Source organism: Bufo bufo, chromosome 9 (genome assembly GCF_905171765.1).
Source record: "Bufo bufo chromosome 9, aBufBuf1.1, whole genome shotgun sequence".
In the NCBI taxonomy this organism is placed as follows: Eukaryota; Metazoa; Chordata; class Amphibia; order Anura; family Bufonidae; genus Bufo; species Bufo bufo.
The window spans coordinates 216,331,792-216,349,864 of NC_053397.1; the positions used below are offsets into that span (position 1 = coordinate 216,331,792).

At 47.4% G+C, this 18,073-nt stretch overlaps 1 protein-coding gene across 2 annotated transcripts; it reads left to right on the top strand.

Annotated features, from left to right (window-relative positions):
* Positions 1–338: 338 nt before the first annotated feature.
* On the top strand, positions 339–16,049 carry SERBP1 (SERPINE1 mRNA binding protein 1). 2 transcript variants are annotated; one of them, XM_040407792.1, is made up of 8 exons: positions 339–716; positions 4,671–4,881; positions 5,131–5,271; positions 5,362–5,448; positions 9,032–9,106; positions 9,928–10,105; positions 13,977–14,150; positions 15,613–16,049. In XM_040407792.1, exons 1-8 carry the CDS (start codon positions 452–454, stop codon positions 15,667–15,669), a joined length of 1,188 nt encoding a protein of 395 aa, XP_040263726.1. In that variant the 5' UTR covers positions 339–451; the 3' UTR covers positions 15,670–16,049. The 2 variants fall into 2 exon arrangements, with proteins under 2 accessions (XP_040263726.1, XP_040263727.1); XM_040407793.1 differs by having other exon boundaries at positions 5,377–5,448.
* Positions 16,050–18,073: the final 2,024 nt, after the last annotated feature.

Consider the following 18,073-nt stretch of genomic DNA (forward strand, 5'->3'; position numbering starts at 1 on the left):
CATTTCCAGAGGTGAACACAACATGGGGGAGGGTTGGGTGACCACTTTATTTGACCTTGTCCCTTCCCTGAGGGAATACTTTCCCCCCCTGTCAGCTGAGGTAATTTATGTGAGGGAAGCCGCTAATGACGCCTCCCTATCACTGTCACTAACGCGTGTGTTGTGTGTGTTTTCTGTCAGAAAGCGCAACACACGGAGAGCGGGGCCTGGACAATACAGGCGCGCAATGCAGGCCGGGACTTGTAGTCCAGCGCGCTCCTCCCTCTGATTCCCAGCCACTACCGGCCGGACTACAACTCCCATGCAGCCCCTGGCCCCGAGGTCCCGGATGTCTACCGCGCCGGAAGAGAAGCCAGCCTCTTTCCCAGCCATCTTTTGGCTTCACTAGCAAGCGAGCTCCGCGCTCCAGGCCTCGTAGAATCGGAGGACATCCACCTCTCTAGGGGCCATCATGCCCGGGCATTTGCAGGAAGGCTTCGGCTGCGTCGTCACTAACCGTTTCGACCAGCTATTTGATGACGAATCCGACCCCTTCGAGGTGCTGAAGGCGGCCGAGAACAAGAAGAAGGAGGGAGCGGGGGCACCGGGCCAGGGCTCAGTCAAGAACGCCGCCCAGGCCGCCAAGCAGCCCAAGAAGGAGTCTCAGAAGGACCGCAGGAACCCTCTGCCCGACAAGAAGGACGAGGCGCCGCAGCCGGTGCCCCTGAAGAAGGAAGGTGAGGCAGGGGCCCCCCGGGCGAGGGGCTAGGCCGCGGAAGTCGGGTGTACGCGCCCCTGGGGCCGTGGCGCACGTGCGGAGGGCCCGGCGGGCAGGCTGTAGCCGCAGGCCGCCTCTGCCTTTTGGGGCGCAATAGCAAATTAAAGGGGTTCGGCGGTGCCCTCTGCTGCAACAGCCTCCCCCGCCTCCCTTGTGTCCCGGCCGACTCTGCTACAGGGGACCGTTCACACACGGGGTGGGCCTCACTGCGGCCGTTACCGAGCCTGTCCTTCGGCCTGCACGTGCTGCTGTCACCCGGAGGATGGCGGGAGATGGCCGCTCACCACGTGGTTCCGCGGAGAAGGGGGGGGGGTGGGGTGGAGGCTGAGCGGTGTCACAACATGATCGGGAGCACGTGCTGGGGGGCTGAAATTGGGGGATCACCCACGGGGGTTTGGGAAATGTGGGGGATCACCAAAGGGGGGGGGGGGAGGGTGCTGAGGCGTCACGTGGGGCTGAGCGGTGGTTACATTGTAGCAGATCGTGGGGGGGGAGTGGTTAACTGGAGACATTGTACATAGTCTCCCCCCCCCCTTCCTTGTTTAAAAAAAAAAAAAGTTACTTTGCAACTTTTTCCTTATTTTTCAACAAATGTCTTGTGCCCTTCTTCCCCCCTCCCCCACCCTGAAAAATAAAAAACAACCCTGCATGTCACTGCCCGGCGCTGAGTTTTGAGGCTGGTTTGCAGAATGACAGCCGTCCGGTGCAACTGATTCTGTGTTTTGGGCGCTGTCATGTGACTGGGGAACCCCATGTGACCTCCATAGTTTGGCTTAATGTTTTACTATTGGGCATCGTTCAAAGGGGGTTCCCAATATAGACGTTAGGGCTTTGTCTATCGGCCAGTTCATTGGAAGGACTTGTGAGCGCCCCAGTGCCGGGAGGTTGGGCGTCCTTCACCAGAGTAGCGGGGGTTCCCGGCCCTGGGGGACCCTACCGGTCCTAACCAGTGCTCGGTCCGAAGGTTACCTGCGGCCTCTGCTAATGACTGCGACCGTCTGGCAGAGCCCTCTAGCGCGAGAGCTCTTTTACCGGGTGCACGTTGTCCCACCTGGACGACCACCCCTCCTCCCCGGCCATCAGCTGATCACATGGGTTTGGATGCTTTGTTCCCTGGTAATCTGCTGTGTGTGGCAACGCGTTTTTGATTCTGTGCACTGAAATTTTGCAAAGGTTGCACCAAGACCAGAAGATCCAAAGCTCCTAGTTGGGTGGGGTGTAGGGGTGCCCCCAGTTCAGAAGCTCGTCTGCTCAGATCCCGGGGGTGGGGAGATGCAACCTCTCTGCGTTTTTAGCTTCAGTTATTTTTTCCATTGCCTAATGCCGCGGTCATCTTTGGATTGTGCAGGGTTTTTAATCCATGGGCCCTAATGTTGTTGTGTAGCGCCTTCCCGGCAACAGAAGTTGGTTTGCGGGTTTTGCGCGGACGCCCAGCTTGTAAGGTTCAGGCTGCAGAAAAGACGCCTTGCCGCGTTCCTATTAAGCTAAGCAGCAACGTTACTACAATACCACAGGCGCCTCTGAGCACCCGGAGGGGCAGCAGTAGTGCTGCAGGTTAGCGCTACAGGCAGGCGACGTCTGCACGAAGCGCAGGTCTTGCACGTGACGTTCAGGCTTTCTCAGAGTCTGTATGATGTTAGGAGCCCCTGTCACGGTTGCTGGGTGTGGAAGCCATTGTTCACCTCTCGGCAGCGTCTGGGGCACAGGCCGACACTTCTGACCGCGCCCAAATATAATTTTTTCTTTTAAGGTAATAATTAAGCCGCCTGCATTACACCCTCAGCCGATGAGTCCTACTACATGTGGGACCTGCTCCCAAGTTATAATTGGCTTGGCATGGCAGCCTCCTTCTGCAGCACTTTACAGGCTTCAGCAGCTGTTGTCGGAGCCAGTTCAGCAGGAGCCGCATCGGGCGGCTATTCTCAGGCCCAGAACGTGCTGTCAATCATGGGCGGCTGCTTAACCAGAAGGCCTTGCAGCGCGCTGGTGACCTTATTCTGTCCAGATACCTCTGTAACTGTAGTAAGGTTGTGTTTAGCTGAAAGCAGCTTGTAATTCTACACCTAAACATGTGCACACCCTGTGAGGTCGGGTAGGGGGAGGGGGTGGAACGCCATATAAAGTTATCATTAATATTTGCACCCCGGCCAGTGCAGGAACATGGCTTTATTGCAAAGGTTAAGACTGCATATGGCATAGTTTCATGTCTCCATGCCAAGAAATACCCTGAAATATTCTTATAATGGTCCCTTTAGGTGCAGAGGGAATCTGTCAGCAGACTTGTACCTATGAAACAGGACAAACTGTTACATGTGCGCTCTGCAACTGTGTTGCTCCCTGCCCGCGTTGCTAAGGCTACTTTCACACTCGCGTTTGGTGCGGATCAGTCATGGATCTGCACAGACGGATCCGTTCAGGTAATACAATCGACTGCATCCGTTCAGAACGGATCCGTTTGTATTATCTGTAACATAGCCATGACGGATCCATCTTGAACACCATTGAAATTCAATAGAGGACTGATCCGTTTTCTATTGTCAGAAAACTGATCCGTCCCCATTGACTTGCATTGTGTGCCAGGACGGATCCGTTTGGCTCAGTTCCGTCAGACGGACACCAAAACGCTGCAAGCAGCCTCCAGAGCGGAACGGAGGAAAACTGATGCATTGTGAGAGGATCCTTATCCATTCAGAATGCTTTAAAGGGTTATTCCCATCTTAGACGGCTAGAATATGCCCCCATTGTCTGGGACCCGCACCTATATCGAGAGTTCCCGGGGTCCGTCCACCACCAAGCGCTAATCCCCGCCTCTCCCATAGAAGTGAATGGGAGCGTGCCGCGGTGCAGTGCGCTTTCCTTCACTTTCGGGGCTCCTTTCTCGATATAGGTGTGGGACCCGCACCTATAAGACAATGGGGGCATATCCTAGCGATATGCCCCCATTGTCTGAGATGAGAAAAACCCTTTAAGGGCAAAACTGATCCGTTTTGGACCGCTTGTGAGAGCCCTGAACGGATCTCCCAAACAGAAACCCAAAACGCCAGGGTGAAAGTAGCCTAAGATATATATATTTTTATGCAAATGAGGCTCTAGGAGCAACGGGGGCGTTACCATTACACCTAGAGGCTCTGCTTTCTCTGCACTTTGACAGGGTCAGGCAGGTGTGATCATGATTTCACTGCCTGGTCCTGTCAAAGAGGGCGCGGCAGTTGCAGAGATGGCAGAGCCTCTTGGTGTAATGGTAACGCCCCCGTTGCTCCTAGAGGCTCATTTGCATGTATTAAAACATAATTTTTCTCAGCAATGCTGGCACATATGGACATGGGACCAACACAGATGCCTTCAGCTACCAAGCACACATGTAACAGGTCAGCCAGTGTCATGGGTACAGAACTGCTGACAGATGCCCTTTAAAGGGTTCGTCCCTGCTGTATAGGTGATGAGTATCTGATCAGTGGTCGGGAGCGGGGACCCTCGTTCTCCTAGGCTGAGTGAATGGATGGACGACTGGTGGGAGCTGTACGCAGATGCTCTTCAGCCACCCCATAGCGCTGTGGAGTGGCAGTTGCTCTATTCGTTTGGGGAAGTTTGAGGGCCTCCCGTTCTTGTGATTATTTGGGCTTTCCGGTGTATACTGGCCCCATGGAGTTCCAAAGGACATTCTTTTGCGCTATTGTGTGAATGGAGCCCTATGGATGTGTCTGGTGTACACACTTGGGAGCCTTATCTGTTGTATGAACTAAACGCAGGGCTTGATGTGAACAGAACTTAGTCGGGAATTGGCGCACTAGTGTGTGGCTTCCTTTGCCCCCATGACTCACTTTTCATTGCCCTTAGTCTTTTTTTGTGTGGCCTGGCTGTCAGCCCCTGTGCCAGTGACAACTTGTTCACGTTTAGTCTTTGTATGTGACAGGGATCAGAAGAGTTGGCAGGAGGCCCGACCAGCAACAGCAGCAGCCGCCACCACCACCACCGCAGCAACAGCAGCAGCCGCCTTCACAGGCCCCACAGGGTGAAGGGAAACCTACCGACAGAAGACCCGTCGAGAGGCGGCCACCTCGTGAACGCCGCTTTGACAAACCAGCTGAAGAAAAGGGTGAAGCAGGGGAATTCTCTGTGGACAGGTAAATGCATTTTGCACGGTAAACTACATTTTCTTGTTACAGGAGCTTTACTATGGAGGTAAATGTGCTCTGCTCATTGTCCATCCATCGGGATGCGTATTTGTATTTTTACACTTGATAGACTCTGCCGATGCTAGCTCTACATCTTATCTGGTGGGTATAGACTACTTGGTTATGTACAACTTGGGGCCTATTGATTTCGAGCATAAAAACTTGTGTAAACAGCCTGTTCTCCATTGTGAACTGCAGGCCCCTTGGCGAAAGGCCACCTCGTGGTCGCGGCGGCCCAGGCAGAGGTGGACGAGCACGTGGACGTGGTATTGGCAGGGGCGATGGCTTTGACTCCCGTGGCAAACGTGAATTTGACAGGCACAGTGGCAGCGACCGAGCGTAAGTTGCCTTTTGCTTTTCCTTTTGTTGATTATTGTGTTTCCCCACTTAACTTTCGTCACCACTGACGATATAACTCATTTTGGTTAGTCCTTCACATTTCAGTGGCCCGAAGCATGAGGACAAGAGGGGCGGCAGCGGATCCCACAACTGGGGAACTGTAAAGGATGAACTGAGGTTGGTTGGTTCATGAAAACGTGTTTGCTAAGAATGAGGTGAAGGGATGGTGGTCTAAGTGTTAATGTGGTTTATATATGTAGTAGTCAGTGCTGAAGGTATGTTAAAGGGGTTCTCCAGGATTTTAATATTGATTGCCTATTCTCAGGATAGGTCATCAATATGAGGTCGGCGGGGGTCAGTCACAGCGCCCACCAGAGCTCTAGTGAGCACCGCAGTCTCCTCGCAGCTTACTCAGCACAGCGTCATCCATTGTATAGCGGCTGTGCTATTAAAGAGGACTGAGATGCGCCTAAGCTATGTGACTGATCAACATGACTTCACATGACCGAGGAAGAGGCGTAAGCACTCATAGAGCTGATCGGTGGGGGTGCTGGGAGTCAGACCCCCTCCAATCTCATATTAATGACCTATGCTGAGGATAGGCCATCAGTTTCAAAATCCCAGAAACCCTTTTAGGGCTCTTTCACACTTGCGTTGTCCGGATCCGTCGTGCACTCCATTTGCCGGAATTACACGCCGGATCCGTAAAAACGCAAGTGAACTGAAAGCATTTGAAGACGGAACAGTCTTCAAAATGCGTTCAGTGTTACTATGGCAGCCAGGACGCTATTAAAGTCCTGGTTGCCATAGTAGGAGCGGGGAGCAGTATACTTACAGTCCGTGCGGCTCCCAGGGCGCTCCAGAATGATGTCAGGGCGCCCCATGCGCATGGATGACGTGATCCATGCGATCACGTCACCCATGCGCGCAGGGTGCCCTGACGTCACTCTGGAGCGCCCGGGGAGCCGCACGGACGGTAAGTACACTGCTCCCCACTACACTTTACCATGGCTGCCATGGTAACCATTCAGAAAAAGCTAAACGTCGGATCCGGCAATGCGCCGAAACGACGTTTAGCTTAAGGCCAGATCCGGATTAATGCCTTTCAATGGGCATTAATTCCGGATCCGGCCTTGCGGCAAGTGTTCAGGATTTTTGGCCGCAGCAAAAAGCGCAGCATGCTGCAGTATTTTCTCTGGCCAAAAAACGTTCCGGTCCGGAACTGAAGACATCCTGATGCATCCTGAACAGATTTCTCTCCATTCAGAATGCATTAGGATAAAACTGATCAGGGTTCTTCCGGCATAGAGCCCCGACGACGGAACTCTATGCCGGAAGACAAGAACGCAAGTGTGAAAGAGCCCTTAAGCACCTTCTGTTTGTGCCGCTGACACATTTATTATGTGTGGATGTAGCAGCATTAAATGCGACATTCAACACATTGAGTGTCCAGTTACATTTTGTTATCTGCAGGTCTGTACGGTCTTCATCCTGAGCTCTGTGCAGTGTAACATTGATAAGGGCTCAGTGAGCACTGTACCTTCCTTGATAAGCCCCCCCCTCTCCCCTCCCCCATTGAAGCTTGTGGTTTGCTAGCTGTAGACAACATGTTAAGACTGCAGTAGGTTGCATGTCGCTTGGTTTGTCTCCTGCGTCCATTGGGTCAGGCAGTTTATGCTGCAGGTTTCACCCTTTGCGGTGGGTTAAATCCACAGCAAATTCTGTACAGGTTGCATATAGATTTTGCAGTGAATCTGTGTCTGCAATCCTTGGATGAATGCTTGTTGTATACAAGACACATTTTTGGTTTGCACTAAGAACATACCAGCTTAAAGGAGTTGTCCTCCTTTGTGGCTGTGCCCCTCCCCCACAGACGTTTGACAGACCTCCAGAGGAAGCGTACTTATCTGCTCCTTGCCACTAGGTTCTGACTCTTTTGGTCCACATGTTACTGGGTCATGTACTGGGGGGGGGGGGGGGGGCTGCCAAAGCTGGACAACTCCTTTTGAGGGGCATTTCCAGTCTAAGCAAATGATGGAACATCCTAGCAATATGCTGTTTCTTGCACATTAATGGAGTATGATAGCAAAGACTCCCGTGACTGCTACAAAGAAGAGTTTCTTTTTTTTAAGGAGTATTCCAGTTACATTGTTATCCGCCATCTCCCTGACCCACCACCGCCAATCAATACCCCCTGCAGCCCCCTGAAATGACTGGAGCGGCTGGTCGGGCACCCGTGTGGCTGCTCCATTCATTTCTGTAGGATAGCTCAGCTATCTCCCTAACTCCAGTAGAAATTAATGGAGTGGCCACGCGTATGTGTGACTGGCCACTCCGTTCATGTAAGGGGCCCTGCTTGTGGTACGGGGCCCCCTCGTTCCTGTGATCAGTGGGGTGGTAGGACCCCCCCCCCCCCCCATTAATCTAATAGTTACCTCTTATCCTGTGGATAGGGGATAACTTAAAGGGGTTCTGCACTTTCATGATTTGGATAGATCATCAGCTTCTGATCGGCGGGGATCAGACACCCGGGACCCCCGCTGATCAGCTGTTTGAGAAGGCAGCGCCGCGGCCTTCTCACTGTTTACCGCCGGCCCACTGACGTCACGACTAGTATCAACTAGCGTGGGCGGGGCTAAGCTCTGTTCACTTGAATGGAGCTTAGCCCCACCCACACTAGTTGATACTAGTCGTGACGTCAGTGGGCCGGCGGTAAACAGTGTGAAGGCCTCGGCGCTGCTGGAGCGCCGCTGCCTTCTCAAACAGCTGATCGGCGGGGGTCCTGGGTGTCTGATCCCTGCCGATCAGAAGCTGATCTATCCAGAGGATAGATCATCAGTTAAATGAAAGTGCAGAACCCCTTTAATCTAACCGGAATACCCCTTTAACTGCACAGCACCAGGAGGACAGTGACACTTCGCACTGTTAAAGAGCCCCCAGCCCCTCTTCTGTTAACGTGATTCACCTGGGTCCCTTTATTTTTTGAATACTTAGTTATTAGGGATTGGTGACCCAGGTTAGGGTGGTCAGTCTGTACGACTGATTCGTCAGCTAGGATTTCCCTATAAACAACCCGGCAGTGGATTCTTAGTACATTGTGGCATTTCATACCTATGATTAGGAAAACAAGAGTTAAAAGGGCTGTGCTTAAATCTGTCCTGTTTAAAGTGTAAGTTACCTGGACGTCTATATTAGAGACTTGCGTAAACAGCGCCCTAATATATAGGTGTATCTGACCTTAAATGCTTATGATGAAACCAGTCTTAGGGCTCATGCACACTAACGTATTTTCTTTCCGTGTCCATTCCGTTTTTTTTTGTTTTTTTTTTTGCGGACCGTATGTGGAAACATTCACTTCAATGGGTCAGCAAAAAAAACAGAAGTTATTCCGTATGCATTTCGTTTCTGTATGTCCATTCCACAAAAAAATAGAACCTGTCCTATTATTGTCCGCATTACGGACAAGGATAGGACTGTTCTATCGGGGGCCAGCTGTTCCGTTCCACAAAATACGGAATGGACACGGACGTCATCTGTATTTTTTTTGCGGATACGTTTGTTGCAGACGGCAAAATATATACGGTCCCATGGAAGAGGCCTTACTGTTGTAGGCATGGTGGCATATAATTTACAGTTTCACCTCAAAGGGGAATGGGTCCAGTAACAGGATAATTCTCTGCCGTCTTGGGAACACTCAGAATTTATGTAATGACTGAACCGCAGATCAGAAAAAGCAGTGTTTTCCTCGTATCGTTTTCAGCGAACTGGACCAGTCAACCGCAACCGAAGAGACTCACGAAACCGAAGAACAACCCGCCGCCGACTCTGAAAACAAGTGAGTGTTAATGCAAATTTCTTGGTATGTGAAGCATAAATTCTTACCTTACTAGTCTGACCAAGGTGTATTTTCACCTTGGGCTAGTTTCACACTTCTGGCAGGCTATCCCGGTAGAGAACAACCTGCCGGAGTTCTCTGGAGCTGGCATTGCCGCCTCTCCATCGCAACGCATTGACTATAATTGGGTCCGGCAGACATCGGGATGCTACCTGCCATTCTCTGCCAGACCCAGTGGCTCGAACAACTGGCGCAAGTGTGAAAAAAGCCTTGTCAAGTGATGAGATCACTGGGGTATGCCTTCACTTTATAATAAATGGTGATCTGACCTTTGGGACCCTGGATCCAGAGAATGAAAGGGCTGTAGTGCTGATATCATTCTTCTTATTTCCTTGCACAGTTGCACTCACTTGAATGGGTCCTTTCTGCATTTCCCTGCACACTAGGGGTACCGGGAGGTGTAAGAATATTTTCATAAAGAGATGTATTTTTTTCATAATTGATGATGTTTTTTTTTTTTTATAGGCTGGGATGATTTAGCATAATCTTTTAGGAAAACTATATGTAAGGTTCATCTATTTCCTTTTTGTCTATATTTTTACTTTTTTTTTTTTTTTTGTGTGTGTGTTTTTCATATATTAAGAAGTTATCATTCATATTTAGGTGACCTAATTCAGCTTTTTATGAAGTTCTATAGCTGCACATGACACAATTCTTTAGCTGTATAGTATAGGCACATGGGGGTTGCCCGGTTTCAGTTGTCAGAGGACACTTAATGTGTATCTATAGTCAGAAAAGATCCAGTGTTATGAACCTTTCAGGGAGAATGAGGCTGAAGAGGTGAAGGAAGAGGGGCCCAAGGAAATGACCCTGGATGAATGGAAGGCCATGCAAGACAAAGAGCGTGCAAAAGTGGAGTTCAACATTCGGAAACCAAACGAAGGCGCTGACGGCCAATGGAAGAAAGGCTTCGTCCTCCACAAGTCTAAGAGCGAAGAGGTAATTGCACTGTTGCCACATGATGTTTGTTAATGCAATAAGGGGGTCTCTTATATGCTTTGGAGGTACAGTGTGGAAGACCACTGGTTGTTTAGAGGATAGGGAGCCTATTGCCACTGTGCTATATAGATGTGTGCATGTTCCCAAAACTCAGGTTTTAACAAACATTAGATGTTTTCTTTGGAGTCTGTAAGCTGGATTGTAGAGCCCAATGAAATTCCCTTGAAGTCGGGGCTTCCAGCAGATCTGCCCAAAAAGAGACGGCACATGCATGCTAGGGAGCCCATTGCTCGTGCATTTGCTCACAGACCCCACCGACCAATGCACAGCTGGTACAACCAGAGTAACTAAGTGAGGATGACTTTTGATACTAGTTGAGTTTGCTAATGAACTAAAGTTGAAGCCGATGCTGTTTCCAATGGTCTATATTTCTCTGGCTCTTGTTGGGAATCTGGTGTTTTATTCAGCAGTGGTCATTTTATCATTATAGCTAATGAGTCTCTGGATATTTGACCTTGAAAGTCATGAGCAGCATAAATAGTAATTCTGATAACGTACTATATCTGTTAGCCAGACACCATTCCTGTCCATGGGCCGGTTGATATTGCAGCTCATCCTGATTTCTTAGAAAGGGCTGGTGGCACTGCCTCTGGAGAGATCTAAATCCTGACTACACCTTTAAAGGGAACCTGTCACTAGAACGAGCATATTGAGCTCTTCACATTGTCACGCTGTCAGAAACTTGATTTCTTGAATTACCTAAAAAGTGTTTGTGTTAAAAATCAACTTTGAAAAAGTACCTTACGTCATGAACATGGTGCTAGTGGAGTCACTGGGGCGTGCAGCTGCCTGAGCCGAGTAGCATAAGTCATGCCAGCAATCCCGCCCGCCTCTGTTACGGTCCGCTCCTTCTATTCTGCACATCAACACCTGGCTGTGCTAAATCTCACGCAGAGGCGCTCCTTTGCGCGGCCAGATGCTAGTGTGCAGGATAGAAGGGGCAGGCTGTCACAGCAAGGTGGGTGCGATTGCAGCGACATGCCCCACTGACTCCACTAGAACCTTGTAGATTTTTAAAAACACTTTTTAGGTAATGAAATGAAATAAAGTTTCTGAATCTTGGAAAAGGACATGACATGGAAAAGGATCTAGGAATTTTAATAAACGGCAAACTAAGCTGCAAAAACCAGTGTCAGGCAGCTGTTGCCAAGGCCAATAAGATAATGGGTTGCATCAAAAGGGGCATAGATGCCCGTGATGAGAACATATTCCTACTACTTTACAAATCATTAGTCAGACCACACATGGAGGACTGTGTACAGTTCTGGGCTCCAGTGAACAAGGCAGACATAGCAGAGCTGGAGAGGGTCCAGAGGAGGGCAACTAAAGTAATAACTGGAATGGGGCAACTACAGTACCCTGAAAGATTATCAAAATTAGGGTTATTGACGTTAGAAAAAAGACGACTGAGGGGAGATCTAATTACTATGTATAAATATTTCAGGGGTCAGTACAGAGATCACTCCCATCATCTATTTATCCCCAGGACTGTGACTATGACGAGGGGACATCCTCTGCCTCTGGAGGAAAGAAGGTTTGTACACAAACATAGAAAATGATTCTTTACGGTAAGAGCAGTGAGACTATGGAGCTCTCTGCCTGAGGAGGTGGTGATTGTGAGTACAATAAAGGGATTTAAGAGGGGCCTGGATGTATTTCTAGAGTGTAATAATATTACAGGCTATGGCTACTAGAGAGGGGTCGTTGATCCAGGGAGTTATTCTGATTGGAGTCGGGAAGGAATTTTTTATTCCCCTAAAGTGAGGAAAATTGGCTTCTACCTCACAGGGTTTTTTTGCCTTCCTCTGGATCAACTTGCAGGATAACAGGCCGAACTGGATGGACAAATGTCTTTTTTCGGCCTTATGTACTATGTTACTACTATGTTACTAATCTTGTTCTGATGTGGCGATGTAAATGGCTCAATATTCCCGTTCTGGTGACTGGTTCACTTTAAAAGCAGTTTGCCCATCTCAGACGTGGATTGCATATCTCAAGGATATGCCGTCAGTGTTGTATAGCTGTGGATCCTCCTTCTGGGACCCTCTATCTCCAGAACAGGACTCCCAAAGTGAAGGCGAGCACAGCACACATGCACGGTGCGAAAATAGTTGAGCGAGCACACTAGCCTCTCTTTGGAAGTCCAATTGCAGTGAGTCGAGCGCATCGCGCATGCATAGCCACCCGTCCATTCGCCAATAATAGGACTGCCGGAAATAGCAGAGCCAGCGCTAGACTATTTTCAGAACTCCCATAGTGGCGAATGGAGGGTGGGTGCGCTCTCCTTCACTCCAGGGGGCCTGTTCTGGAGATAGAATATGCCATCTATGTCTGAGATGGAAACAACCCTTTAAGGTTTATATGTATGCAGCTGTCAGTCTTGTAGGTCGCACATGTTGAGCCGTTAATTCTGTCGCCTTCCGGTCTCAGATGAGCATGTGCAGACGGCCGCCTGAGAGGTTGTGTTCCGCCAGTCTGTCTGTGGGACGTCAGGTGCAACATAGGGCGCACCTGTTGCAAACCGTGTCAGACTATACTTGGTTAGAAGTACTATTATTTTTTTTATTATTATTGTAGGACTTGCAAATGAGTGCTTTTTGTTTTCCCATTTAGACAATTATCTATTTGGTTGTCCTATTTTGTACTTGAACACACGTATAAATACTCAGTTGGGACGGGTTTGGGTAATCCCTCTACAGAAGTAATTTCGGATGGATCTGAAGGCTTGACGGTTTTTCTTTAAGGGAAATAATAACTGAAATCATTGCAGTTTTGCGTCCAACTGCTGACTGCATAGACTGTTTTATGTATTGGTGAGAAACTACTTACAGGAAGCAAACTGGTTGACTAATGTGACCAAAAAAAAAGCTGTCCATCTGTACACGGTCCAGAATTAAAGTGGAATTCCTTTTCTTTTTACCCATCACTTGCCTGGCTCAGTGTGCCATGGAAAATGCTGTATATCGCATATAGGGTGAGCAGCTCGTGTACAATATACGAGGCTGCATTCAGGGAGGTTTGTGTGGTTTGGTGATTGGTCATGGATGTTTTTGAGGAAATGTTCCAGGAAAGAGCAGAAGTAAACACAAGGATTGTAAAAGTGAACCAATAACTGAGGACTGGTTGCCGGTGGCATTGGCTGGCGCGCTCTTGTTTGTGGGAATGGCTGCCTGTTATGCAATGTGTCTCTTGTAGATTATAATTGTTTTGCTTATGTAACATATGCACAGAAACTATCCCGCAGGGCTTACATCTCCAGCCAGTCAGTATACGGATTTTATGCAATGTGTCTGGCAACACTGGGATTGCAGTCCTTAAAGGGATTCATTCTGACCCTTAAAACTGCTGACAGCACTAGGGGATGGGAGTGCAGTTAATGCCTACCTGTTTGATGTTAATACGACTAGCTGCATAAGCCATAACTGAAGTTCTAACATTGCTGCATGCCGTCTGGGTTGTCCATTGTCCACGTCCTCTCGGCACTGAACGCTCCCTATGCTCTCCCGTCTGCTCTAGTAGGAGACCACTAAATGCATCATACCAAGGGTCTTGGCATTATTCATTGCAATCATAGCTTAAACTGATGCTAGATTATCAGAATATGTGGTGCATTTACAGACGCTCTTGTCTAACTTTATATCACCTATTGGTTGCCTTGATTTGCAAAACCCATTTCCCACTAAGCCACGCTTCCAGAAGGTGTCTAGAATACTTAAAGATAACTTTATTTTATTTTTTTGTGTGCAAATTAAGCCAACATTATGGTGCATTTATCTTTAGTAAACCCTTTCCTCCTCTTTCGTTTTTGCAGGTTCATGCAGAATCTGAAGGTTTGGATCATCACTTCCGCAGGCCTGCAAATGACATCACTTCCCAACTTGAGATCAACTTTGGAGACCTTGGACGCCCTGGCCGTGGGCGTGGTGGTGGAAGAGGGACCCGCGGACGCGGTACAAGGCCCAGTCGTGGGATTAGAACTGACAAGGTAATGGTCTATGATTCTATTTACTACAAAAAAAAAATTAAAGGGTTTCTATCACTTCATATGACATAATTAGCTGGCAGACACTAGCGATCTGCTAGTGTCTGCTCTGGCCAACCATCCTACTATAATCACTTGTGGGGCAGCGGTTTTGCTAAAAAACTAACTTTTATAAATATGCTAATGAGCCTCTAGGTGCTATGTGGGCGGCGGCTGTGTATGAAGGTAGACGGAGCCTCTAGGTGCTAATGACGCCCACATAGCACCTAGAGGCTCATTAGCATATTTAAAAAAGTTAGTTTTTTAGCTAAACCGCTGCCCCACAAGTGATTATAGTAGGATGGTTGGCCAGAGCAGACACTAGCAGATCGCTAGTGTCTGCCAGCTAATTATGTCATATGAAGTGATAGAAACCCTTTAAGCTGGAGTGCCTGGTACTCTTGGGAATTGTCAGTAGTTGTTTAAAAGTTGAGGAACTGCCCCAACTGCATAATACTTGCCTGCATTCACTATTGGCTCTAAAGCCCAATAGAACATGTTGGTTAATGTAGATGTTATGTAGGAGGGTCCCCAATTTAGGACCCCTTTCTATGAGCCAGCATTAAGAGCTGAAGCTGAGAACGAGTGTCTCACTGGTAAACTCTATCTGGTATTAAAAGGGACCTGTCATGTAGAACATGGTGTCTGAGCTGCAGGCAGCATGTAAAGGTCCATTCACACGTCCGCAAATTGCGGATCCACAAAACACGGCCACCGGCTATGTGCTTTCCTCATTTTGCAGACCACACTTGGCCGGCACTATAATAGAAATGCAGCCACGGACAAGAATAGGACATGCTCTGTCTTTTTTTGCTGGGCCGCAGAACAGAACTACGAATGTGGTCAGCACACGGTGTGCTTTCCGCATCTTTTGCGGCCCCATTGAAATGAAAGGGTCTGTACCCGTTCTGCAAATTTGCGGTCCCATTCATTCGGACGTGTGAATGGACCCTTACAGAGCAGGAGGAGCTGAGCAGATTGATTATATAGTGGCGGTCCTATCAGTGACTGACAGCTATGTCTGTATGTGCAGTTATAGAGGGAAGGCTGTCAATCACTTACAGGGCCGCCTCCTGGACTTCAAAACCCAAAAGGAGCTGAAATTTAAATGAATGAAATACAAGTTATACTGAATCTTTACCCATAAAACTATATATCAATCTGCTCCGCTCCTCCTGCTGCGCCAGATCCAGCTGATCGCCCTGGATCTGACACCTACAGCAAATGGCTGATTTTGAAATGGGAGGCAGATGCAAAGCTTTCCCACTGCAACCATTCACGTAACACCATGTCCTCTATAATGGGAGACACTTACGTCGAGCAGCTCTGTTTTGGCTTATAGAGAGTGTAATGAGCAGATTTTATCTCGCTGTAATGTGTATGCCTGTGACCCAGTCACATATAACGTCATTTCTCTCTGTTTCAGTCGAGCGTCTCAGCCCCTGATGTAGATGACCCTGAGGCTTTCCCAGCTCTGTCGTAAACTGGATGACTAAAGTCCCATCCTGGTGCCCCTGCGGGCCCCTCCCTTCTACGAGGCTTGCATGCTTAAGGATCCTAAACAACTACAAAATTAAAAAAGACTGTCGATCATACCATTCACACCTATGGACTGAATTTTATCTGTTTTAAAAGAAAAAAAAAAGAAAAAACAAAAAGGACTTCTCTCGCTACTCAGAAGCAACCATACGGTAGTTGAGTTTTGTATTTAGATACGTACTGGTAGCAGGGACGTTTTACATAATTTTTTCCAGAGATTATGCATTCTTCATGGATACTTTTTGTATGGCTGCTTGAAAATATGCGTTTCCAAACTTGAAATATAGGTGTTAAAAGTGTGTACCAGTTAAAGCTTTCACTTCATCTGTGTTTTTATTCTCTGCAAAAAAAAAATATATATTTTCCCTTTTTTGATTTTTTTTTTTTTTTTTAAACGTAGTTTTATGCTAACACTAGGATTTTTTTTTTTAGGCTTTAGATTTAGCATATGAGCCACGTGCCCTGCATAATTTTGAGAAAAGAAAAGTAGACTTTTTATTTTTTTTATCTTTTTTTTTTTTTTTTGGATACCGAATTTCAATTTGGAAAGGTATGCAATAGTGGTAGTATATTTTTAGACTTGAACAAAGAAAAAAATTAGCACCCAATCGTCTGTGTGCTTACAAGCAGTCTGCTGGAATTTTAGCTTCTTTTTTTTTTTTTTTTCTCAGTCCCATAATTTTATTAAGTTTTTTTATTATTATTTTTTTTTGTCCAAGCGCACAATAGCTTTAAATCATAAATGTGAAATGTGCAGCTGAATTTCCTGTGGGAAGAAGGGGTGGGTGGACAGACTATAGCATATAATTTTTATTTTTTCCTTTTTTGTTTTTAAGTAGTACACATGAAGAAACTCTACTTCCGTTTTCCAAGTCTAATGTGTAATCCAGTGATGAATATCCAGTAATGTTTTTGCTGCAACCCTTGTATAAGGAAAAAGCGCTTTATAAATGGAACTGACGAGGTCTCTGTGTCCTCCGAAGCCCATCTTGTGCTAGGAGGGGTGAAGGGAAATGATTCCCCTTCTCATTTTTACCCCAAATCTTTCTATATTTTCAGCTTCTCGGTTTCACTGGTTGACAAATGAATGTTCCTCTCGTCAGGGAATGTTAAACAAATTCCGCTCCCTTTTTATTTTATTTTTTTAAATATTATTTAAATTGCTCATATTGAGGGGGGGAGAAAAAAAGACCACTTCAAAAACAAAAAAAGGACATGAAAGAAAAACACAAAAAAAATACACAAAAAGAATAAAAAAGATAAAAACGTTGTCTACAGTGTTTGTTAGGATAAGATACTCCTCTTATTTAATATTCTTTTTACACTTTTTAGCAGGCTATGAAATTTGTAGATTCTTATCTGCATAGTTAAAAAAATAATAATACAGATATTATCGCCCTATTTTTATAAACACTGTACGGCCGACAAAGTATCCAGAACAGTCTAGCACCTCGAGAATGTGCGATCGTCGATGTTCCTGTGCCCCTTTGCGGTTTTGTACTTTGCCGGATGTCCTTCCAGCACTGGCGGGGTCAGTGTTTTTTTTTTTTTAATTCAACTGGCTTGGCTGTTATGAGATTATTTTCTAGAAGATGTAATTTACTAAGAGGCTTCAAAACCAGAGGTATTATAAATGGCAGTGCATTAACTTACACTGGAGACAAGCCTGCACAGAGCTCACGCCATTCCTTGCCGGGAAATGCCAAGCGGACTGGGACATTTTTACTCGTCTGTGGTTCCCCTTGGGTGGATAGTTGCATGCCCTCTGAGACATGGGTGTTAATCTTGGGGTGCTCATTAGGTCTCCCTAGTGCGTGTGCTGCACCTTATAGAGCAGCGCTTCCACATCGTAGCTGCTTAGAAAAAACATTTAAGGCAAGACAATTTTTTTTTTTGCAATATGGAATAACCCCTCTAAAGGAGTTTTTTCCGGTAAAAATTAATTTTATATTTTTTTTTAGCAAGTGCCCGCAGCATGTCCCTAAAACTGTAGATTCATACTTGCCTGCTCCACGCCGCTCCAGTCCTCCATGCTGCCCCCCGTTCCCGGAGCTGGCTGAGGATTACATGCACCGATCCAGCGGCGACCTGCTGCATGTGGCCACATCACTGCTGAAGCAATTCATTGGTTGGAGTGGTTCATGTGGCCATGCCTACAGCACGGAGACTAGAAGATGGAAAAAGAGGGGGCAGCGTGAAGGACCGGAGAGACATGAAGCAAGTGTGAATAATTTTTACCGGAGGACCCCTTTAAGGAATTGTGTACATTGGCATCAGTCATCTGTAGATGCGAATGAGATACTAGATGTAGGACAGCATAGGAATATGTGCACAAATTTTTCTGTCTA

Coding starts and splice junctions, on each gene's coding strand:
- SERBP1 (XM_040407792.1), top strand. CDS start 452: ATGCCCGGGCATTTGCAGGAAGGCTTCGGCTGCGTCGTCACTAACCGT. Junction 4,882..5,130: donor GGGGAATTCTCTGTGGACAG/GTAAATGCATTT, acceptor TGTGAACTGCAG/GCCCCTTGGCGAAAGGCCAC. Junction 5,272..5,361: donor CACAGTGGCAGCGACCGAGC/GTAAGTTGCCTT, acceptor CATTTTGGTTAG/TCCTTCACATTTCAGTGGCC.